At 55.2% G+C, this 23,375-nt stretch overlaps 3 protein-coding genes and 1 long non-coding RNA gene across 19 annotated transcripts; all 4 read right to left on the bottom strand.

The window, feature by feature from the left end:
• Positions 1-70: 70 nt before the first annotated feature.
• Positions 71-9,771, bottom strand: LOC125703372 (uncharacterized). 9 transcript variants are annotated; one of them, XR_007380840.1, is made up of 8 exons: positions 9,554-9,666; positions 9,324-9,450; positions 8,927-9,054; positions 6,797-6,848; positions 5,529-6,334; positions 4,901-5,071; positions 4,178-4,240; positions 71-1,885 (listed from the first exon to the last, which is right to left on the bottom strand). It is a non-coding gene; the product is annotated as an uncharacterized LOC125703372 (long non-coding RNA). The 9 variants fall into 9 exon arrangements; XR_007380841.1 differs by lacking the exon at positions 8,927-9,054 and having other exon boundaries at positions 9,554-9,771; XR_007380834.1 differs by having other exon boundaries at positions 5,529-6,848.
• Positions 9,772-13,162: 3,391 nt separating this feature from the next.
• On the bottom strand, positions 13,163-17,513 carry FBLIM1 (filamin binding LIM protein 1). 3 transcript variants are annotated; one of them, XM_048967752.1, is made up of 8 exons: positions 17,430-17,513; positions 15,588-16,526; positions 15,135-15,271; positions 14,945-15,056; positions 14,693-14,862; positions 14,374-14,552; positions 14,184-14,295; positions 13,163-14,019 (listed from the first exon to the last, which is right to left on the bottom strand). In XM_048967752.1, exons 2-8 carry the CDS (start codon positions 16,063-16,065, stop codon positions 13,906-13,908), a joined length of 1,302 nt encoding a protein of 433 aa, XP_048823709.1. In that variant the 5' UTR covers positions 16,066-16,526; positions 17,430-17,513; the 3' UTR covers positions 13,163-13,905. The 3 variants fall into 3 exon arrangements, with proteins under 3 accessions (XP_048823709.1, XP_048823708.1, XP_048823711.1); XM_048967754.1 differs by lacking the exon at positions 17,430-17,513 and having other exon boundaries at positions 13,479-14,019; positions 15,588-15,783; positions 16,382-17,404; XM_048967751.1 differs by lacking the exon at positions 17,430-17,513 and having other exon boundaries at positions 15,588-17,404.
• Positions 17,514-17,610: 97 nt separating this feature from the next.
• TMEM82 (transmembrane protein 82) lies at positions 17,611-21,063 on the bottom strand. Of its 6 annotated transcripts, none has more exons than XM_048967648.1 (6): positions 20,954-21,060; positions 20,809-20,881; positions 19,924-20,098; positions 19,249-19,852; positions 18,477-18,664; positions 17,611-18,393 (listed from the first exon to the last, which is right to left on the bottom strand). In XM_048967648.1, exons 1-6 carry the CDS (start codon positions 21,030-21,032, stop codon positions 18,352-18,354), a joined length of 1,161 nt encoding a protein of 386 aa, XP_048823605.1. In that variant the 5' UTR covers positions 21,033-21,060; the 3' UTR covers positions 17,611-18,351. The 6 variants fall into 6 exon arrangements, with proteins under 6 accessions (XP_048823605.1, XP_048823604.1, XP_048823609.1 ...); XM_048967651.1 differs by having other exon boundaries at positions 17,614-18,393; positions 19,249-19,657; positions 20,954-21,063; XM_048967647.1 differs by having other exon boundaries at positions 20,809-21,043.
• A 203-nt stretch (positions 21,064-21,266) lies between these two features.
• On the bottom strand, positions 21,267-23,176 carry SLC25A34 (solute carrier family 25 member 34). Its single transcript, XM_048967653.1, has 5 exons — positions 22,633-23,176; positions 22,118-22,183; positions 21,737-21,889; positions 21,535-21,669; positions 21,267-21,462 (listed from the first exon to the last, which is right to left on the bottom strand). The coding sequence occupies exons 1-5, from the start codon at positions 23,110-23,112 to the stop codon at positions 21,280-21,282; spliced, it is 1,017 nt and encodes a 338-aa protein (XP_048823610.1). The 5' UTR covers positions 23,113-23,176; the 3' UTR covers positions 21,267-21,279.
• Positions 23,177-23,375: the final 199 nt, after the last annotated feature.

The following is a 23,375-nucleotide window of genomic DNA, read 5'->3' as shown; positions in this document are numbered from 1 at the left end:
CGCCGCCGCCGCCGCCGCCTCCTCCTCCTCCGCCGCCTCTTCCGCCGCGGGGCCCCGCCGCCCTCAGCGCCGCCGGCTGCCTCCCCCCGCGGCGGCGGCCCCGGCGGACCACACCATCCCCCGCGGGGGGGCCCCGAGGCTCGCGGGCCGGCTGCGGGGCGGCGGGCTGCCCCTCGGCCGCTTTTCTTCCTCGGTGCCTCCCCCCGCCTCGGCCGTGGCTCGCTCGCTGCCTCCTCCTCCTCCGTCAGCGGCAGCGCGGCGCCCCCCCCTCTCCTCCTCCTCCTCCTCCTCCTCCTCCTCCGCGCCCTTCGCTGCTCCGCCGCCTCGGGCCCGCTCGCCCCCCCCCCTCCTCTCGCGGCGCCACACGGGGGCCCCCGCGCAGGCGCAGTGCGCGCTCAGGCGCGCGGCCCCGGGGAGGAGGGAGGGGCGCGAGCACGCAACGCCCCTCGGGAGGGAGGGGGAGTGCGCATGCGCGGGTAGCGCAGGGGAAGCGGGAGGAGCGCGGTGCGATGCGACGTGACGGAGGGGTTTTATTGCAAAAAATACAAAAAAAAAAAAAGACTGGGCTGAGAATCGTAGATAAAGGAAGTACGGCAAAAAAAAAGAGATGAGGTACGAGCCAATAAACGGGAGCTGCGATGGAAAGTAGTAAATGCACGAGGTGGGTTGTGGAAAATAAGGGATGCGTGGCAAAGACCGGGGCTGCAGGGCGAGGTGATGAGTGAATGCAGTGCAATGAAGGGATTGCAAATAAAGACGTACAGTGCAAAGAAATAAAGGGGGGCTTTTGCAAAACAGTGGGGCTGCAATACAAAATGAGCGGGGAAAAAATGGGACGCGGTGTGAAAGGTAAAGGGCTGCCGTGCAAAAACGGGTGCAGGGCAAAAGGCATCGAGGATCTGCCCACTCCTCACCATCCAAGCCCAGCACAAAGCAAACCCAGCACTCTTCCCTCACTGCAATCAGCAAGTAAAAAATTAATTGTGGCGTGAGCAGACAAGGGCCCTGTGATGCAGAGCCTTTTATTAGCCTATAGCGCTGTTTATCTCTAATGGCTCCAAAGTTCAGTGCCGTATGAACCCCGTGGGCTGGCTGTGGGCCAGGCTCTGGCACTGGAGGAGCTCACCAAATCTCACCGTGGGCACCGTGCTGCCAAATTCTTCCCCTGACCAAACTGCGGTTTGAGTTTGAAGGCACCCGTAAGATTCAGGTCCAGCAGCAGTCCCAGCCATCGAGCTGTAGGTCACTTCCCTTTGCAAATCTCTCCATTTAAGCAGCCCTCTGACGCACGTCAGCCTGAGCCTCTGCAAACCTGAGCCTTATCCCCAGCTCTGCCTGTAATCCCACAGTGGCCCCGTGCCTCAGTTTCCCCTGTGATGGTGGGTGTGAAGCTGCTCTGCTGAATGGAGATGGACTGATTAAAAATAAAAAAGCAATAACTTCTTGCATGCAAACCATTAGTAAAGCGTGTGACCCTGCACACGCAAGGAAAAGCATTGCAATGCACTGTACCACACATTTCTGCATGGAAATGGGCTCAGCTCCATGTTTTAACCAGTCAGAAACCTCAAGAGTAGGAACTACTTGTCTATACCTTCCTTAAGGGATTCCATTTTGGAGAGAAAGGAACCTATCCCTCTTCAAACCGTGCGCCAGCTGGCTTTTCTACAGCAGGTTTTCCCCTAGCCAGGTAAGCATGCCTCCTGTGACAGCATTTCCAAACATTTTCCTCCCTCCCTGCCAGGAAAACACCTCTGAGGGACTAAAAAAAGCCACACGGTCTCCCAGGTCCTTCAAAGAAACCTCATGCAGGGTCACTGCTGTCACACTGCAGGCAGCCTGGCTGGAAGGACATCCACAGTCAAGGAGCTGTCAGAAACAAAGCCTGTAGACAGAAGAAACGGTTGAAATTAGTACTTAAAATGCTCTGTTTACATGAAAGCCAGCTGGAAGAGGAGCGCGTAGCCTGGTCCGTGATGCAGAACGAAGCTCTGGATCATTCCAATGCTCTTACTGTGCTTTGGGGGGAAGCTGTTCCCAGTTGCAACACACAGGCGCACTTGGGCAGTGCTGCTGTAACCAGATCCCTCTCACTCATCTGGAGATTGTAAAGAACACAGATTGGAGAGAGTGTGACCTGCATCTCAGAAGGCCAAAGGGACCTCAGTAAAGGAGGTGGCAGCAACCGGTGTCATCCTGGTCACTGCACCAGGACCTGTGTGCAGCCTGCTGGCAACAAGCTTGGGAGCAAGCATCAAAGGTCAGCACTTGATCCTGCACCCCTCCTACTCAAACAGCCCAGAACAGGAGACTCCATCCAGCTGCTCTCCATCACCCAGCGTCTCTCAGCCACCAGCACACGCTGGGGCAGAGCCCGGGGCTCTGCAGGGCACTGTTTAATTGCTCATCCACACAGTGAGTACAGTGAGAACCCAGCTATCTGCAGGCATTGCGGCCAAACACTGTTAAAACATCTGCATGTTTCTTATCACCACTTGGAGAGGATTAACATGCCAGACCAGATATTAATGAGGGAGCAGGTTATAAACCCATCTCAGCTTGCACACTGTGTTCACATCAAGAAAAGCAAAGCAGGAGCAGGACAGATCAAAAGAGAGCCATTAAAGGCGTGAGAAAAACAGTGCTGCCATATAAGGAGCTAATAAAGTTAGCAGCTCTCCAGTTTGGAGGAAAAAAGGGCAGGAGGATCAGAAAACATCCTTGGGGTTCATACCAAAAGCAAAGGCAACAGCCAGAGGCAGCCTACCATCTAGGAGCAAACGTGGATAAATAGAAAGGCACTTTACAGAGCAAGCTGACAGCACTGCTCATACATTTTTAACACGCAACACAATGTTCATAACATTCCTAACCCAGTATCTTACCCCAAGTGGTGGAGCTTGCTAAAAAATTAGATACGGAACAAGGACAGCAACAAGGACTGTTTGCTAAAACCGTAACTCCCTACAATCAGCCCTGGCTCAGTGAGGGCTCTGCTTTGTGAGCTCGTAGCACTGCAGCTGCAGAGTGGGGCGGGAGGCATTACTCTGCTCCCCACTGCTGGGGACACCACCCTGACCAGACCTGCAGGGATTACAGCACTCGCATTCACAGCACGCAGCGATTACCCTCAGTGTCCAGTAAGCATCCAGCTTGCTTTGCTTTGTGCAGAGAAATGGTGTGCTGCTCAGACAAGAGCCCTCAGACACTCAGGGCTCTGCTTTGTTCAAGCCGGTCAGGTCCACCAACATCTTGCCACGAGGCAATTTATTGACGTGTCTTTCCTGCTCATTGACTATATTTATTAACACAACAGTATGGCAGCTGAATATCAAATTGCCAGCCAAGCTTTTATCTCATTTTTTAAGCCAGCCTGAATTGCTGTGCTAATTTTATTGCTTACCCATTACGTTTTATGCAATGGATAATTTTCTCCAAAAAGGAATTGGTGCTTTTTGATATTTGGGCTCATGTGTTGCCAAGACAGAGGATACTGGCTAATGTGCTGATAACGCTTTGAACGTGAAGCCTGATTCTGAATCCTAAGCAACAACACAAAGTATAGGATTTGAATTAATAAAGCTATTGATTTCAGTCCTTGCCTCTTACAGGGTAGCGCTCCAAGTCTTCATGTGTTAACTCTGTCCAGAACATCCCTTTGAGATGCAGAACATCCCTGCATCAGCTGTACCAGCATTCTCTGCCTTCTTTTCAAGCTCTTCTCCCAGCCAGACTCCACGGTGTTCTCATCCACACAACGCAGGGGATGAGAGCTGCTGCAAAATAATGCCACCGTGGCCAATGGCTGAGCATCAGCTACCTTCTGCAGCACAGCAAGCACAGCTCAGGAGCCCCTGGAATTTGATTTACGCTGAACCCATCTGTGTGTATATATATAAAAGCACACTTCCCTTTTCAAAATACATTGCTACCCAAAAATAGATGTTTCTTCAACAGCAGAGCACAGAGCAATTGCTAAGCCATCCAAGCAAAGCACTATGTGCAGTCAGAGACTGCAAAAGAACTCACTCTTGCTTACTGCATAGTAGAATTTTTGGAATTAAGACCTGGTTTTCACCCTCTGTTAGGAAAATAATAGAAACATTACAGTGTCAGCTTCTGCCCTGGTTCCTTTTGCCCCCAAGCATCTCTGCAACCACATCCTGAAGTGCTGTACCTGCTAGTTTTTTCCAAACATGAAGCATTTCATCCTCTAGGCAGAAGGCTTCTGTCTTCCAGGCTGCAAAACAGAACATTTCAGGGGAAGAAGATGAAAGGAGGAAAAAAAATTCAAGTCTCCCAGCCCCACCTGCTTTGACTACTGCAAAGGATACAAGCCTCCTAGGACTGGAGAGGAGATCACTGTATCCTGTACGTTGCCATGTTTAACATACAGTTGCAGTGCTTTACCTCTCCATGAAAAGCCCCGCATGCAATGCCCAGCAGGAAGGACAGAAATCACACTGGAGATGTTGCAGGACAAAGGTTTAAAACAGCGCAACCGTGTGAGTTGCTCTTCTTCACATTCCCAATAGCATCTGATGGTCACACCCAGAGCCAAATAAATAGCAAGCCAGCTATCTTCAGTGCTTTTGATTCACCATGTTGGCATTGAAGTTGAATCACTGTGTTCTAAATGAAGCAGACTGAGTGTACGCTTGTGCCATTACTGCTCTCTCACTTCAGGGAAAGGCAAAGAAGAAAAGTACTTGTGCATGGCGACTGTATTTGAAAGGAGAATGGTTTCTTGGCTAGCTCTGGCTTTCATTTTACATCACCAGTAGCACTGCAGAACTCACAGTGCATGCTTATGCTTTTTCTACCTCTTTGGTGTAATAGGAAAGCTTAAAGGGCTGCAGCTTCACCCATAGGAAGAGGAGCAGAGGTTTCTATCACTCACTTGCTTTTAGCATTAGAAATTCAGGTTTTGTTTAGCTTGGAAACCTCACAGATGTCATTCTGGTAACTCTTCAATCCAAAGCATGCGGTAATAGAAGTCCAACACTCCCAAGGAAACCCAGTTATTCCAAACTGACAGAAAAGTAGTACAATTCCTACAGGGTGTCGTGGCCTGAAAAACATGAAATCATCCCAAACAGTTTGTTGGTCCCCTGTACCTGCAGGCCAGCAGAGGCCCCCAACCAGCACCAGGCATATCTGCAAACACTTCCCTAACAAGAGAAAAAAATGAATGTCCTATCCAGGCTCATTTAATTCAAACACAGATGAGCCTTTTTAGGCACACAAACAATTGGCAGTTTTCACATACACCATGCACCAGCTTCTCCCAGCTCTCCATCTCACTCTGAAATCTGGCCTGGACATCTCATATTTACCCTTAGCTAAATTTTTGCCAGAAAAACATAAAGTCACAGCTGTGCTCCAAATCACTGCAGCAATCAGGCAATGAAATCACTGCTCAGAAAGCGTTGCTCCAGCTTAGCAGGGCAGGGCCCCTCCACTGGTCAGCCAGCAGCACTCACACAACACCAAAGCCAATATTCTCATTGATGAGGAGGTGCCAATACCTGCTCTCCTTGCTCACTGCTTGGACTATGCATTTTGAAGTCATGGCGACCTAGGAGAGATCAGAACCAGCTGCTTTTGATTACCTTCTGCCTCACAACAAAAGAAATCACACCCAGAAAGGAAGCATTCTCCTTCCTTCTGGCAAGTAAGCACAACTTTGAGGAATTGAGTAATAAAGCTGTGGCATCTCATGGGAGCAAGCTCACAGGAAAAATAGTTCAAGGGGACCCTGATCTTCAGCAACACCATTTAGCATGTTGCAACGCTCCCTCTGACGTCTGTGCATTACATTTGCCTGAGCAAAATGAGAAGTAATAAACTATTGCATGTAGGTCTGTTTGCTGGTAGGGAAAGGGGCCCCACAGTTTTACTCCCCGGAGGCACCCGCTCTCCCCACCCCTTTTGTGTGTATTTTTTTTTTTTTTAATGTGCCACACATCAGCACAATGCTGACAACTGCATTGTATGCTTTCTGCCTATGCAGCAATTCAAGAACACACAACTCCAGAAGGTTTTTTGAAATGGGAAAGGGGGAGGGAGCTGTCCTTTGCTATCCCATTTTAATTGCACAGCTCACTCCTCTACACGACCACAGGGAAGGGATAAAAATAAACGATTAAAACCAGCACTGTTTTTATCATCCAAAAGGGTCAAACTAAGTCTTCTTACAAGATGCAGTCAGTTGTGCTTAGAATAAAAGCAAGGATAGAAAAGCACAGGGTTTCTTCTCTGGCACTGGAACCTCGCCTGTCCTCCTCGCTGTCGTTTCGGTCTCCTCCTTCCCACACCTGCCAGTGCAGAGAAACTGAAAAGGGAAAAGGGATGGAAGGGGACCGACAGCAGCCCGTCAGCTTTTCCACCTGCCAGCAGCAGCTTGATGGAGCCTGGTGGCACTGCTCCAGGAGCAGCGACCCGAGCACATTACCAGCCCTCCCAAATAAACTAATGCTTAACATCACACACGCACCAGCACACGCAGCCTCCTTTAACGATAATGATGACTAATCCACAGCCTTCTTTTTTTTTTTTTTAAATAAGGCCACAAGGCAGAGCTTCTTCCAGAAGCAGCAGCTTTCTCTTTTGTGAAACAGTACAGGGTGGGAAGGGGAAGCCCTGGGACCCGCTCATGCCCTCCACAAGTAACCACAGAAACATTGTGGCTTTCTGTGGAGGTGTAAAGCACTCACACAACCAGAGAACTGTGCCTTACCCTCCTCAGCAAGGCCAGATCCCACTGCCCAGCTTGCTGCATGTTTACAATACTCACAGAGAAGCTATCTGCTGCAGAGTGGGAGTTACACAAACAATCCTGCATTTCCCTGGGAGGAAAAAAAATAAAATAAAAATTAGGGCAGAAGACAGCTTTCACCCATAACATTGCAACATTCCCCTATGCTTCTTGGGTCAGGGAGGGGATGCAGGGTTGTGTAATTGAAGTGGAGCATCTGCATTAGCTCAGTGGGCCCTGTCCCCTGAGCAAGGTCACGTGGACTTGCACGGAGACACATTAGTGCTCGCAGCCTGCTTTAATGCAAAGCTGTGGTCAGACCGCAGCAGAGCCAGCACTAAAGGAGGTCACCTGGGGACTACAAAAAAAGTAATGAATTAAAAAAAAAATAAATAAATCTATATGCAGATGTTTACTGACAAGCAGGCAAGTCCGAATCTTCGCTCTGCAAAAAGCAAGGAGGAGCACGGAGCAGGCTGAGAAATAGCAGCCTGGTTCCCAGGACAAAGACAAATATCTGCATCTACAGACAACACCAAACAGATTTAGGTTACAGCTTTTAACCAGCCTCCCTCCTCCCAGCTTTGCAGCCCTAAAGCCCACCGGATCTGCCGTTATTGTAGCACACACCGACTCCAGCTCTCCCTGATTTTTGGTGGCACCGTGGAAATACTTACCCACCTCACAGGCAGGGCTGTGAAAGCTTACATTTGTGAGAGTTTGCAAATGGTTTTGAAAGCCTTCCAAGGAAGGTGCTGTAGGATCGTAAATCCTTCCCATTATTAATAAAATGGAGCTATTGTTCCAGCTCTAATCAAGACTTGTCTCCAGCTGGGCAATTTTAAAATACAATTCAAAGCATACACACACACAAAACGATCATGAGGAAGCTGCAACACACAGGCTGAGAATAATAATAAAAAATAATAATAATAATAAAAAAAATCACCGAAGCAGCAAGCTGTTCTTTGGAGGGGGGATAAAAAGATAATAAGGCTGCTATGTAAGATGAATTCCAAGCAGCAGCATAGCGGGGTGGGGAGAAGCTCCCTCCCACTGCCTGGGAAAGGTCACTTCTGCCCTAAGCAGCAGATCAGGGCTGTGGCACAGTGCATGCAAGTGAGCCCAGCCTCATCCATCTCCATCAGGAGACATCTCTGCTTTTAATTTATTTAGCAAAGGGGGAGGAAACGGAGGGGGGGGGGGGGAGGACGAGCGGGGGTAAAAGGAAAAAAAAAAAAAAAAGCAACTTGCAAACACCTCCCAGCACCCTCTGCAAGGATGGGGAAATGTAGCGAGGGGGAGAGGCTTGGAAAGCGTCCCGAACCAAGGAGGGAGGGAGCGAGGGAGGTGGTGCATCCTCCGCATCCTCCTCCTCCTCCACGCCTGCCCGGCTGCGGCAAAGCTCCGCAGTGGGTGCTCCCCTCCCCCGTGCATTTCCTCTGCTGTAGAAACTTCTGGAATCAGCTGCCGAGCTGGGGAGAGGAAAGCCGAGCAACCCTGCTGCCCGCAGAGGGGGGAGAAAAAAAGCGAGCATAGAGCAGGCAATAAAAGGGAGAGGAACGCACAGCACCAGGGCAGCCGCGTCGCTCCGTGCATCACGTAGGGCAGCCCGCGGGGCTGGAAATAAAGCACAAAAGCACACAAATGGTGGTGTGTGCAGCGCTGGATGGTGGGACGAGGAGCTGAGCCCTCCTCCCGGAGCTGCACTCAGCCCTGCCACTCAGTTCAGCTCATCCGTCCTCATTTCGGTGCAATGAATTCAGTGCCTGCCCGATTGCATTGCCAGCGTCAGCTGCTTTTTTTTTTTTTTTTTTTTTTTTTTTTAATCAATAAGAATTCATATTATTTTCCTTTTCGGTTCTGTATCGCTGTTTTATTTTTTACTTTTCATTTTTTTTTTATCCTTTAATTAAGAAATCCTTCCCCAACATCCCAAGGGAAATCTACACCTCTGTGGAACAAATAAAGCATCCAGGCACCAATCTCCACCACGGACTGATCAAATGGGCAACTGGTTGCTTTTTGCTTGTTTTTACCTTTTTTTTACTATTTTTTTTTCTTTTGGCTGTGCACGTGTAATTTTTTTTTTCCCTCTTGCTCTTAGGACAGTAGAAAGCCAATGGAGGAAAACAAAGGTAATAAATATATAAAATCCAAGATACGTACGGGCCAAAGTGAGAGTAATTGTGTGTCATTAGCATTATAGGTGAATGGCTTTGTTCTGCAATCCATCTCTGGGATAAGGAGACATATAGAGACATGTGGGAATAAAGAGCACCTGTACGGCCCTAAATCTGTATTTAAACAGGAAAAAAAAAAAAAAAAAAAGGTATTTTAGGTATGAGGCTTTTAACAAAGGAGGGGCGATGCTATGCTGTGGTGTGGATAAAGGTAAAGAAGCATCGCAAACAATAAGCAAAGGAAAGAAATATGTGTGGTATCGAGGCTACAGCCTCTACCGAGCACTGGGATGTGACAGGATTTGTGTTTTGTTGGTTTTTTTTTCTTTTCTTTTTAGCAGTATTACCACATCTGATCGCACCACATGGATGTTTTTAATTACCAGAATGGTGGCCGTGAGGAGACAGTTCCTTCCTTCAGTCCTCGGCTGTTCGGGGCTTTTTTGGTGTTGTTTTGTTTTTTTTTTTTGCATATTTTCCACGCGCTGAGGACAGCAAAGGCTGCAACCCCTGCGGAGGAGAAAAGCGGAGGGGGAGAAAGAATTAGGCATCAAGCTATGGAAATACCCACCTGGGAGGCGCGTGTGGAGAGGGCGGAAAGAGCAGCACTGACCCAAAAATCTTCACGCTATGAGGGGAAAAACACCTCAAAACGGGACGGGGACGGGAGGGGAACGAGGGGCCCTAAGGCCCTTCCCTCGCTGTCCGCCCGCCGCCATTTTGTCGCCTCAGCCCCGCTCGGCGCGGCCCCGCCGGGCGCCATTTTGTGAAGCGAGCAGCGGGCGGGGCCCTGCAGTACCGCGGGCGGCGCTGTGCCGCGCGGCCGCCTGCCTCCCCCTCCCCTTTCTGTGAGGAAAACATCCTCCGTTTGCTCATTTTTTACCACCTCTCCCCCCCCCCCCCCCCGTTTAATTTTTTTCCTTCTCCCCTCCACAGAATGAGGAGGTTACGTGATGTTCTTAAAATAGGGTCGAGAAAAGGGGAGAAGGTCTCCTCGGCATCACTGCGTGCAGCCACTCGAGTTGAGCAGATGATGTCTGTGAGGGAAAGTTTGACCTTACACACAATTAAGAGATATATTTAATTTCAGAAGATATTCCCCTCGCCCTCTGCTGATGTCCGTGAGCCTCCCTGACAGATGGACACCTCTTGCTTTTTTCTGTGTGAATATTTTTAAAGCACAGAGCAAGGGGCTCCGATCAACACCCCAATGAAATAAAGAAGAAAATAAACTGCTCCAAGGCAGAGCTGGGCAAAAATCCTTCATTCCACCTGGAAAACCAGGGCTGCAGGACGCTGTACTCCACACTGCTGATGGGGTGGATGCTGTCAGAGCTCCCTTGTGCCTATTTGCAGAAATAGGGTGGGTTGGGTGATTTTTATTTTTGCCTTATTTATTTATTTCATAACCCAGTGTATAATTTGCAGCCTGGTAACAAGGCTTGCATAACGGGATGTATCGATATATATATATATTTTTTTCCTGGTGTATGGAAAACACTGCGTTAAAAATAACCCCCCAGCGCTGCGTATGGAGGGGGAGATGCAGGCAGGTCCTGCTGCGGGCTCCTCTGTAAGCAGATCTCAGGATAAAAGGACAATAGCACAGTGTTATTTTCATTGTGGTTTTGTTTCTTTTGTCTTTTTTTTTCTTTTTTTTTCTTTCTGTTTTTGTTTTCATCCTGGCTGTGCTCCAAATCACGAAGCTGGAGAATTTCAGGGCTCGCGCTGCTCCGCTTATTTTTAACCCAGAACAATTCCAGCTGCTTTCCAACCCTCCCCCCTTAACCAGAGTGCATTTCATGAGAGGCTGCTGGCTTTTAGGTTGTGAAGTGCAAAAAATGGGTCTGAATGCTCCGCCAGAAAGGATGACACTGCAGCAAGCCAGCTGGGACAAGCTCACAATTAACTCAGGTCAACCAAAGGGGGAAATAATAATAATAAAAAAATTCCTCCAGCTCTGAAATTCATTTTAAAAGAAAAACAAAGCGCTGCTGCCATTGCTCCTTTCTCCCTTCTCGACTGCTCCAGCCTCACTCATCCCATCTCGCTGCAGTGCTGGCTGCTGCTCGCCGCTCCCCAGCAGCTTTCACCTCCGAGGCAGTGATGGCAGAGGGAAGGCACGCCAGGAATCCGGCTCAGCTCTCCCTCAGTCCACCGCCTGCTTTTCACATTTCTCACGGCTGATGGGGCCGTTTCCAACCCGTTTCCCTTTACAACCTTGCTTATGCTGCACCAAAATCTTCCGCTTGCAAGTGAAACCTGCGAAAGGCCGTTTTTGTTACAAAGGAAAACCTTGATCGCCGATTTAAAAATATTACGGCCGTGCCTGTCAGCTCCTTTTAACAACCCTAACGTTGCAAGAAAGATAACCTTTGTGGTTTTTTGTCCTATGTTCTCATGTTCCTGGGAGCAGGGCATGGTGTCGGATGCCTTCACTGGGAAAGACCAGGGAAATTTTATCCACAGGCCGCACCCAGCCCGAAGTGAAGAAATATTTGCATTTGCTTCTCCTTGGAGAGTGGCCAGCCTATGTGAGAGGGCCCTCCCCATTTGCCTTGGCCTGCCAAGAGGGATTGCAAGAAAGGACGGGCTGATTGCAGCAGCTCAGGGCGTTGCGCAGGCACGGCTCCTTGCCCTTTTGCACCTCCACTGCAAGACGACGCAAGACCTCAGCAGGTTTTGCACCTCCAGGTGATCCGAGGGGGCTGTATGGGGCTTCTGGGGGTAAAGAATGAGCTCTGCATTGCTGTGGGTGTGCTTTGTGTTTTTGCTGGCAGACCTGGGCACGTTGGTGTTGAGTAAGGAGGTGGACTTTAAACTTTTTTCCCTTGCAAAATCACTTGCGATGGAGTGAGGAGCCCAAGGATGGGCTGAGCTGTTGCAATTGGTGCCTACCTGCTCAGCAGCAGAACGGGACCCCCAGGACTTGATGTACAGCATGATGTACAGGCCAGATGTACAGCACAATTCCTTGATGTCCACCCAGAGGAAAACACAGGGTTGTGCTTTCCAGGCTCAGCAACACACCCAGACCCCAGCTCACAATGCTTCTCCCCTTACCCACCCAGAAAGCAGCTCGGATCAGCCTTTATCAGTTTACTTCCCTATCTGTACACCCCCATCATCCTTCGCTCCTGGAAAAAATTGCCAAATCCAACCACTCTTCTGCAACCCTTTGAACTCTCCAGCTGCACTTTGTCCTGCTCCTCTCCCTGCCAGAATCACCTCCAAGGCTTTGTGTCTGTAAAAGCCATTCCCTGCCCACCTCTGGCCAAAATCCACTGCAGCCCAGTGCCAGCAGAGCACCCTGCAGGGAAATGCCCAGCCCCTTCCTGCTTTCACTACCCAGAGCCGCTGCTCAGAGGGCTCAGCAGTGCAACAGCACATCTATACCAACGCTCAGCATCACCATTTCCATCCTCCCTGAAAATCTCATTTGGAAAATACCCATATTACAAAAAGAGGGAAATGCTCTGCTGTCTGGCGCTTCCCTTCCCCACCCCTGCACTCTTTAGGACACTTTTTTGGCATTTTTTTTCACTTTTCCATGCCTGCATTTCCCCACAGAGTGCGAGGCTTTGGGAATGACTTCAAACCCAGGACTTCCTGGCATGGCACAAGGACCAGAGCCACCTCTAGACGTGACCGTCCCAACTCCAGGACACACCACAGCTTCACACGAGCATCTTATTTACAAATAGCTTACAGCCATCTGTGCCCTGACGGATGGCTGCAGACACACATCACCAACATGAATAATAGGCTTTGTAGATGGGGAGAGACGGCAGGAAACATTTGCGGGGTTGGTGTGAAGAATCCATATGTTACCCATACATTAACCCTTTCATTCATAAATACAGCGTGTGCTGGGGAGACTTTAGGCAGCGTGACCCAGAAACGTTTGTCTGCTGCTGCTTTGTTGGTGCTTTTTCTTAAAACATCTTCCTTTTTTTTTTCTTTTTTTCCATCAGGGAAGCATTAAATATTGACTCAGATGCTCTTGTTATTTCCTGCACTTGATTTGTGGCTTTATAAACGCTTCTGGCTAGAAGGGAAACCCTTTGTCTGTCTGGTTCACAGTATATTCACAAACAAACCCAATGTGCAGGTGGCACCGCTCACACAGATGCACAAAGAGAAGTTTTCATTTCTGCACTTCATACCGTGGACCAAAAGAAAGTCTGAAAGCTTCTGCTGGTGGAGTGGTATTATCTTGGGTAAGATGCTAAACCTCAGCCTCGGTACCAGCGTTGCTGCACGCAGAAGACAGGAATCAGGCACTTTTTTCACCCATTGGAGGAATTTGTGCTCCTGCTGCCCTCTGCCGGCCTGGGACTTTTGTGAGACGGAGCAGAGAAACACCACGCATCCTTTACCAACACCGGGCACGTTGCAGAACCCCCGGTCCGGCCCGGCACAGACCTCCTGCTCTCCCGTCCGCCGGATCGCCGCATCCCAGCCCACCCCAGCCGTGCTATCAGCCAGCAGCCCGAGCAAGCTGTGCCCAGCCTCCTACCAGCCGAGGTGACCCACAAGGTCCCAATGTGGCCTCTTCCTTCTTTTTAAACTTGCCTTCTGTAAGTTTGGGACACAGGAAACGGGCGGATGAAAGAGACGGCATTTTTAGCTCGGGGTTTTATGTAATGACAAGGAGCTAAATCAGTGCTGCTCTCTGCATCACCACAGAGAGAAGTGTTTAAACAAAGCCCCAAGAAAGCTTGAGAGGAAAGAAAAACACTGAAGAAATCAAACCAACTTCAAAAAAGGATTAAAAAAAAAAAAAAAAAGTGAACAAACCCTCAGCTCATCCACCACCACTGCTCTTCCAGGGCTTTTTCTTCTTGTGATGAGCAGCTGGCAGAGGCCGAGCTGCACGGCTGGGGTCCTGGCACACTGTGGTGATCACACTGCTGCTCTCGGTGGGTCCATCCCAGTGGCCCGGCCCTTCTCACAGCCTGCAGTTCAGCAGGACGACTCGTTCCGCCGGCAGATGTGGCAGGCTCTGCAGAGCAGGTGGTGGCCCAGCGGGTAACACCCGTCCTCCGTCGGCTCCGGCGACAGCGGCGTCCCACAGCTCTGCAAACAGCGCAGCCACCTGTAGGGCTTTCCTGCAGCCCTGCGCCGCGCTGCCTGCACGACACCGCGCTGCTGCACCTCGCCACCAACCCACGCTCTGTGCCTGCCTCCAACCCCATACTTTGTGAGGCACTACGACATCACTTAGAGTTTCGGGGCCGTACCTCACAGCGGTAGCAGCTCTCGTGGAAGCTCCGTCCCAGGCACTCGATCTTGTAGGTGTCCTCATCAGGGATGATGGGGCACTTGCAGGCACCGCACACCGGGGCGAATTTCCTTGGTGGGATAAAATGGGGCTGACGTGAGACCCACGGGGTGACGGGGATCAGCTGAACCCCCCTGCTGGTACCCCACCTGTAGAAGTCAGCCACGCAGTACACCTTGCCCTGCTCGTCCACCGCAAAGCTCTCAGCACCGATGGCCCGGCCGCAGGCAGCACAGGCGAAGCAGCCGGGGTGGAAGCCTTTGCCCAGGGCACGCACAATGCGCTCAGTGATCAGCCCCTGGCACTTGGCACATTTCTCCAGTGTGGCCTGCAGGCAGGGACGTGACATGAGAGACACCACTGCTCCCCGAAAGCCAGTGCTCCCCAAGATGCCACTGCCCCCCGAATGCCATCATTCCCAAGGTGCCATCGCTCCCTGAAATGCCACCGTCCCCAACATCCCCATACCTGGTAGCAGGCATCGCAGATGGGGCGGCCATCCCTCTGATAGTAGCGCTGGCCGGCCAGGCGTCGCTGGCAGGTCCGGCAGGTGAAGCAGTCAGCGTGGTACTGCTTCCGCATCGCCTCCACCGTTGGCTCCTGTGGGCCCACGGCTTTGTGGCAGAAGGCGCAGATGTCTGTGGGAAGGGAGCAGGGCAGGAGCTGCCTTGGTGGCCCACTGAGGATCCCTAACCAGCACAGCCAGGTCCGTGTGCTTACCTCGGGAGCCGTTCCTCTCCCCGTGCCCATTTGCATCCTGCCACTGCAGCTTGTCTGCTTGTCCCTGGCAAACTTGGAGAGGCCTCAGTTCAGCAGGGAAGGCAAAAGGAGCCTGGCAAGCAGGAGGAAAACACGCATTATATTCAAGCCCTTGAGGATGGGGAAACTGAGGCACGTTCATGGTCCTGACCTGCGCCGTGGTGGGTGCTGCAAGGTCCAGCTGCTGCAGAGCTGGAGCCAGTGCCTCCGTGGAGAGGGGCTGGGGCTCTTCGGAGAGGATGAGAGCCAGTGGGGATGAAGGCACTGCTGGGGAGTGAGGGCAGGATTCTGCAGCAAAAGCCAGACAGAGTGTTGGGAGAGTGCTGTCAGCCCCATCCCGAGCCCTCCCCTGCAATAGTGCCCCGACAGCTTGCGGCAACACTCCCCACCGACCAGCCCCAAAAGCAAACGCTGATAAGTGCTGGCTGACGGAGAGCAACCACCACCCTATCCTGGCAGCTGGATCCATCCTGCACTGGGTGTGGGGTTTAGGGAACGACCCTCAGAAAACACCCCCCCTCCACCGGCACCCACATCCTTTTGCAAAGTGCCTCCACGCCACCACAACTGTCCTCACACGCGGTGCCTCACAGCCACTCCTCACCTCCATTGGGCAGCGCTGGGGTCGTCGGGGGGCGAGGGCTGCCCTCGGGGACAGCTGGTGACAGCCCTGTGTGGGGCTGCTCGCTGGGGGCCGCCTCCCTCCGTGGGGACGCCAGGGTGATGAAGACAGATGAAGTCATCCTTTTCTCTGCCTTCCTGGGCAGCATCGCAGAAACGGCAGAGGGGCTGGACGTGGGCTGGGGTTTCGGGGAAGAAAAAATAAGGAAAAAACAAAAAAGAAGAAAGCAGAAAGGAATGTGCCAGCGCCCCAGCAGTGCGGTGTGCCTGTGGCTGCCGCTGTCCTTCAGCCTCAACCCGCCTCCTCTTCCCCTTCCTGGATAGGCAATAAGGAACGGGCATCCCCGCCCCAGGTCACAGCAATAAACAGCCTCGTGCCTGGTGCGGTGAGGGCACCTGGAGAGCACCTGGCTGCGGGCAGCGTGCGCAGCTTCCCAAATCCCCCACTTTGTCCCAGGCATTCCTTACCAACCCCAGCCTTTTGCAAGCATTGTAACCCTCTTTTATTCCTCTCTTACTGACCCCAGCTGGGATCAAACTGCGGGAGGAACCCACCTTGCCTGTGGAAAATGGGATTGTAAAGCACAGCGGCCACCGCATAGGCAGGATGCGCCCGACCCTGGCTGACCCCAGTCGGGAAGGAAAAGGGCTGTGCTCAGCAATGGGAAAAGCAGCCAGGACCTGCTTCCTCCCTGCTTCCCCCTCCAAAACAGCTCCCGGGGACCCCCAGGCTCCATCCAGCGCTGCATCCATCCCTGCCGTGCTGCAGAACAATACCTGTGTGATGAGTTGCCTGGTCTCATGCAGCACTCCGCATTCAGCACGGGGCAGCTCTGCTTCCCTAAATCCTGCTCACGGGCATCCCCACATCCTGTGCAGTGGGGAAATCGCTGTGGGACGGGCACGCTGCTGACTTCAGCCTCTGACTCAAAGAAAAGGGAGGAAAAAGGAGAATCCGGAGTGGCTGCGCTCCCTCCCTCCCCGCCGGCGGAACCTAAACGGGTCCCGGCGCTGCCAGCCCTCGCCCTGCACGCAAACCTTCACCTGCTCCCCGCGGAAAATAAAGGGGAAAAAAAAAAATCAATCTGCAGGGCTAATGTGAACCATGTGCTCGGCGCATTCCTCTTTGTGCTGGGGCAGCCCAGCCGCCAGCGGCCCCATTGCTGCCCCACTGCCGCCCACCGGCGTGGCTAAAGCTGGAGGGTGGCAGCTCTGGGGTCTGCACTGCGCTTTTCTTGGGGTGCCCGCACAACAGGAGGACGGCACCTTCCTGTTTTGGGGTGGCTGTGGCTGTGCTGGGATGGGGCTGTGGTATCCTGCGAGAGACACCCCAAAATCATGGGTGCCAGAGGGGGTGGGATCGATGGGGTGGAGGCTGCTTATGGGGCACCTCTCCCCCAATTGGGGTGGGAGAAGGCTCTCCTACACCCCCTCTCCCCCAGCAGATCCCGCATGCCCCCCCCCAGCTCTCGGAGGACGCTGTGAGGACTGTGGCGGTGGCCTCAGTGTCCCCTCCCCTACCTGGGACCCCCGTTCCCCTCCCTGGGGGCGCTTCTCGGTACCCTGCCCCATCCCAGGACAGTTCTCTGCCGCCTTCATCCCCCCGCTGTGCAGAGCCCCGTGTCCCACACTGGGGTGTCCCAGTCTCAGCGGGGATGTCCTCAACCCCGCACCTGGGGGTGTCTCCTGTCCCCTACCTGGGGAAAGCGTGGGGACTCTGCTCTGAAGGGGCGTTGCCAGCCAAGGGTGGCCCCGCAGCCCCGCAGCCCCGCAGCCCCGCGTCCCCCGGGGTGCCCGCAGTCCCGGTGTCTGTCCTGTCTCCTACCTGGGCTGCGCTGCGGGTCCCTCCGTGCGCTCCGCGGGCGCGCCCTGCCCGGCGCAGCGGGGGCAGCGGGGGGGCAGAGCCGCGGCATCACCGCCCCTTCCTCCCTCCCCTCCCTCCTCCTCCTCCCCCCTTCCTGCCCCACGGCCCGCCCCCCCCGGCAGGCGGCCCCATAGCCCCCACCAGCTGCCACAAACGCCCTCAGGGTTCTACCGTGTGCTTGAGGGTGTCCCATGCACCCCTAGGTTATTCCGTAACCCTGTAGAGCTCCCACGACGTTCCACACCACCGCGATACCCCAAGTGCCCCATACACCCTCAGGATCCCCCTGCAGTCCCAAACACCCCAAGGTTCTCTGGTCAGCCCCATCCCCTCTCCTGCTGTACCCCCTTACCCAAACCCTGCACCCATCGGCCTAGCACCGGGTGCCCTCCAGCACAGCAGAAATGGTTTGGGGCTTGGGGACACCCCTCTTTGCCTCTGTTCCCCTTTGCAGCATGCACCTTCCCAGAAAGCTCTGCCCTGGCTGTCCCTGAGCCGGACCCCAATGCAACAGGACCCCAGCTTGCTCTGCCCAGGCATTGACTGGGAATAAAACACTTTTTTTTTTTCCATGATTTATGAAGTTCCAGAGGTCCCTCAGTGCACCTCAGTGGTGCAGCCTGGCAGCCCCTGAGGATGAGTGCATCCGTCTGCATTCCACATCCCGCAGCAGGACGAGGGAGGTGACCCCCAGCCCAATCACAACCATGGGGATGGGGGCCTCAAAAGCCAGGGGCTGTACAAGCATCCACATATCCAACGGGATGGGATCAGCACCTTCCAGGAGCTCCTTCCCCTGTGTTCCCGTGTCCCCACAGCGGCTGTCCAGCACAGCAGGGAGGACTTAGGGAGCTGCTCTGAGTTCCTCATCCCTGCTTACACCTCAGGACGATCCTGACGTTGGTCGATGCTGCGAGGAGAAACCCTATGGGAAACAGAGGAGAGAGAAATGGAAAGGCGGGCACCAGATCCTCACGGTGGCCTCGGAGCTGCACTGGGGGCACTCACCCACTGCCGGCAAGCTTCCAGCAGGACACCGGTGTGGAGCAGGCACCAGAGCTCGCCCAGCAGCGAGAGGAAGATGTGGAGCAGGTCTGTCCAGCGGCCCACGGTGAAGAGGAGGATGAAGAGGCCTCCCATGCGCACCAGCACCGTCTGGTAGGCTGCCTGCGTGCCCGTGCCTGACCGCTGCTCCTCTGTGGGGACACAGCGTCAGGGTGTGCAGGTGTGGACGGCGTGCTCTGCAGCCAGGCAGAGTGTGGAATTCATCCAACTTGGAGACATCCTGGCTGAGCCGTCCTCAAAACTTGGGGGAACCGAACGACATCACAGCCGAGTCATCCCCAGAATCTGAGGGACCCAAACAAACTGCCGGTTGGGTCATCCTCACAGTACTCAAGGTCCCCATTGCAAAGCCACTGTGTGGGGAAATTTCCTCCTGCTTTTGATCCCCCAAGCTTTGGGGGTGGCCCAATGACCTTTTTGGGTCACCACTAAAATCTTTGGGGATCTTTTTGCAAAGCCAACATTTGGAGAAACGTCATCTCAGTTGCGTCATCCTAAAAAATTTGGGAGGAACAAAAGTGACCTCCAGAACGTGTCACCTCCAGAACGTGTCACCTCCAGAACCCGGGGGATCCAAATGATGCCTCATTTGCAGATAGAAACACGGGGCTACGACCTCGTGGTCGGGTCATCTCCACCTTCATAACATCTCCATCTCCAGAACTTGTTTTCCCCAAACGTTCCGTGTCCTTACAGCCCTTCATCACCCCCTCACCTTGCATGTAAACGACGAGCAGCGTGTAGCAAATAGTGAGCGGCGTCCAGAAGCGGACGGCCTCCGCCGTCGAGAGGAAATCACGATTGATGAGCGCGACGGCGGCCAGGTCAGCCACGACGAAGGCGACAATCAGAGCCTTGCGCAGCAGCCGGGGCACGCCGTGCCCAGAGGTGAGCAGCAGCATGCAGACGCCGCAGTACCGCGCTCGGCTGTGCAGCTCATACAGCGTGCAGGTGTGTAGAGCCAAGCGGCGGGCGTGCACGGCCAGCAGCCCCGCCAGCCCCGCCGCCAGCACCAGGTTGCAGGTCCCATGGGGAGCTTCCTCCAGCAGGAAGCTGAGGCCGCAGGACAGCCCGCAGCCCAGCGAGAACTGGCACAGCACGAGCAGCTGGATGCTGTGGGCGCCCTGCGGGAGCGGGACGGAGCCGTCAGGAGCTGCATCAGGAGGGGGTGCAAAGCAGCAAGGCGATGCGCTGTCGCAACACCACGTACCATGCAAAGCCACACACCACTGCCAAGCCATGCACCGCCGTGCCGCCATGCGCGCTTTCCTCCATGCTGCATCTCTTGTCCTCAGCATGGGTGTTGCAAAGCACCAACGCTATCATGCAAGCGTCAGGAGGACGTGTGACTCGCCCATCACCACACCTCGGTTTCCCTGTCCCCGCTCACCTTGCTGAGGGAGAGGAGCGTGGAGATGGCGCGCAGGGAGAATTCCAGCACCACCAGCGCGGCCACGCGGGAGCCCACCAGCGCCAGGATGGCCGTCAGCACCAGCACGTGCAGCGGCTCCAGCACCAACCGCCGCGCCCCGAGGGCCACCCGCAGGTCCTGCCGCGCCGGGTCGCTGGGGACAGCGGGGTACAGCAGGACGGGGTCACCTCACTGCCCGCAGCAACAGCTAGGGGTGCTGGATGGAGACCAAACGCAGACCCCGAAGGGGATCCCAAAAGCAGATCCCTCAAAAAGGAAAACCAAAAGAGGGAACCCCGAAGTGGAAAACCAAGGGGTGGGGATCCAAAAAGGGGAGCATCCAAAATGGGGATCCCCAAACGAAGATAGCTACAAGCTGATCCCAAAAAGCGGATGGCCAAGAGTAGACCCCCAAAGGGGATCTCGAAATAAGATTCCCAAAAGCACAGACCCCAAAAGGAGAAAGCCAAAGCAGATCCCCAAGGGGGGATCCCCAAAAGCAGATCCTCCATAAGAGGCTACCCGAAACGTGGATCCCAAAGGCGGATAACACAAAATTGGATCTCCAAATGTGGATCCCCCAAAACAGATACCCAAAATGTGCATCGCCCAGAGCTGGATCCGAAATGCAGTTAGCCAAATGTAGCCAACCCAGAAGCAGATCTCTAAATGTGGATACTCAAAAGCAGATCCCCAAGAGCAGATCTCCACAGCAGAGCCTTCCCAAAGCAGACCTCCAAATGCAGTGGATCCCAAAGGCAGATCCCCAAAAGAGGATCTTCCCAAAACCAGACCCCCCAAAAATGGATCCCCCAACACGGATCCCAGAATCAGATCCTGTGTGGATGCAGGGCGGGAGCTTACTTCAGGCACTGGATGTAGAGATAAACCCTCAGCAGGCTGCAGAGCACCGAGGTGGCGCAGGCCCCCACCAGCCCTGCAGGAAGAAGCAGTGCCGTGTCACCGTGTCCCCAGTGTCCCCAACATCCCCACGTCCCCGTGGCCTCACCTCGCAGCACCGCGTCCAGCAGCGCCCAGCCCCACGCCAGCCCCGGCCACGCGGGCAGCCAGGACCCCAGGGACAGCATCGCCACGCAGAGCAGCGCCAGGCCCAGCTCAAAGGTCTGCAGGCGGGGGCACGGGCTGGTAAATCATTGCCTGTGGCTGCACCTCTGGCCCCATAGGAGGGGACATTCAGGTGGCAGCGAGGCTCAGAACGCTGCAGCGTCCCCACGGCTTTGCCATCACCCCTCCCGGTCCCACTGCGCCCCAAAGACCCCCAGAGCTCCAGCAAAACAAAAAAAAATACATCCCTTTATTTGTATCCGTGGGGTCCTACGGCCCCGGGGGGGGCTGCGGCCGCACCATCCTCCTGAGCTCATCCCAGAAGAAAAGGCTGAGCACGGTGTGGGGGCCCAGGCGCAGGTAGACGGCGCCGATGCCCTTGTAGAGCCCCAGCAGCCCCTCCTTGCTGGAGATTTGCGCAAAGCAGTCCAGGAAGCCGCGGTACAGCTTGCCCTGCGGAGAGACAGCCGGATGCAGCCTGGCTGAGCCGGGAAAGGACCCCAAATCCCAAGGCCACGCACTCACCGTGCCGTCAGCCTCCACGGGCTGGTTGTAGAGCCGAGTGCTGACCACGTCAAACGGCGTCATCGTCACCGCCACGGCCACGCCGCTCACCATGCCGCCCGCCAGCACCGCTGCCCAGCTGCCCTCCCCGAACCACTGCGGGAATCCACAGCCGTCAGCGGTGGCACCGCAGCACGGGGCTGAGGCGGGGCGCGGGGGTCACCTGGTGCTGGCAGACCCAGTCCTTGGCAGAGGTGAAGGTGGCGAGCTGTGCAGCCGAGCCCACGGCCACGCGTGGCACCGCGCCCGACACCCCACGCCACAGCCCTGCCACGCCGTGCTGCCGGTAGATGCTCCCGAAGGCGTCCGAGATGCTCTGCAGGGAGAAACGCTGGGTGAGCACATCCGTACCCCAACCCCCACACAACCTCGTCACTGTCACCCCAATGTCACCGCATCCCTCAGTGCCACGCATGTTGTTTCCGAGCAGCCCGTGCTGATATTTATAGCACCCACCTGACAACGGCTTTAAATACTGCAGGACAAAATGGTGTCCCCTCTGCCAGCCCTACAAGCGCTGCCTGCAGGGCCTGGTCCTTCTCACCTCGTGGTTGTGCTGGTGGCCCACGGCCATGGCTGACAGCGTCTGGGCTTGGAGGTGGGTTTTGACCTGCAGGGATGGATGACACCAGGTGACACCAGGTGACAGAACCCCCCTTTGCCCTGTGCATTCCCTCCATGGGCTTCAGCAACCCTTCCCAGCATCAGGAAAGCACCTTCTGGGGCCATCTGAGCCCCCCGGGTGATACGGGGCACCCAACTACGTGCCCCCCCAGACTCCGAACTCCCATTTTCCCCCCCTGCCCTGGGGCAAAGGGCCGCAGTGGCACCGCAGCGGCTCTGCCTCCGAGCACCCCAAGAGATGGAGAGACCCCAAAAAGGGAGAAATCCCGATTTTCTTGCAGTGGAACTCTGGGCTCGGGAGGGGGCGAGCAGGAGGGCTGCGGCACGGCACGCACAACGCGCCCCCGTGCTCGGGGGGCAAAGCCGGGCGGGGACGGGGACGCGCAGCACGCAGAGCCAGGGGGCTCCTTCCCCCCCCCGGCCCGCAGCACTCACCAGGTACGCGGGGCTGCCCACGAAGGCTCCCACCGCCCCGGCCACCGCCCCGGCCACCACGGTGCCCCCGGGCCACCCGGTCCAGCCGGCGTCCAGCGCGCAGGAGTAGCAATAGAAGCGGACGCCGTTCATCAGCCCCTGGTACAGCAGCCCCGCCGCCAGCCCCTTCTGCAGCCCCCGCAGCCCGTCGGCACGGCAAACGGCTCCCACAGCCCGCAGCACGCCGCGGTACGGCCGGGGATAGGTGCCGGGAGCCCGCAGCTCGCCCTGCAGCTGCAGCCGCGTCTTGACCACCTCCAGCGGGTTGGTGAGCACGCAGGCCATGCAGCCGGCCGCGGCTCCCAGCACCAAATCGGCGGCCGGAGGAACCCCCCCCGCCGCGGGGCCGTGGGAGACGGGGGCCGCGGTTTGGGGGGAGTAGGGGAAATCGTGCAGCGCGGCGGCGGGGAAGGGCCCGAGGGCCCCGGTGCCCGCCGCCATGCAGCACCTGCACGCCCTGCCAGTAGCCCCGCGCTCCGCCTTCCTCGTCCTGCGGACACGAAGAGTTGGGGGGGGGGGGGGGGGGGCGACTGAGCGCCGCCCAGCCCGCTGCCGACCCCGATTTGGGGGCGGGATGCGGAGCAAAGGTCAACGGCGCGTCTCTCCCCGCGTCCCATCCGGCGGTGGGGCGCCCTGCCGCAACGGGACGCGGCGTCAATGCGGTACAGCAGAGGGACGTCGGGGGAAGGAGCGAGGGGCGCACC

The sequence above is a fragment of the Lagopus muta genome, chromosome 21, assembly GCF_023343835.1.
Source record: "Lagopus muta isolate bLagMut1 chromosome 21, bLagMut1 primary, whole genome shotgun sequence".
NCBI lineage: Eukaryota > Metazoa > Chordata > Aves > Galliformes > Phasianidae > Lagopus > Lagopus muta.
Note: the sequence above shows the minus strand (reverse complement) of the source record. Positions and strands in the feature narration are given on the sequence as shown.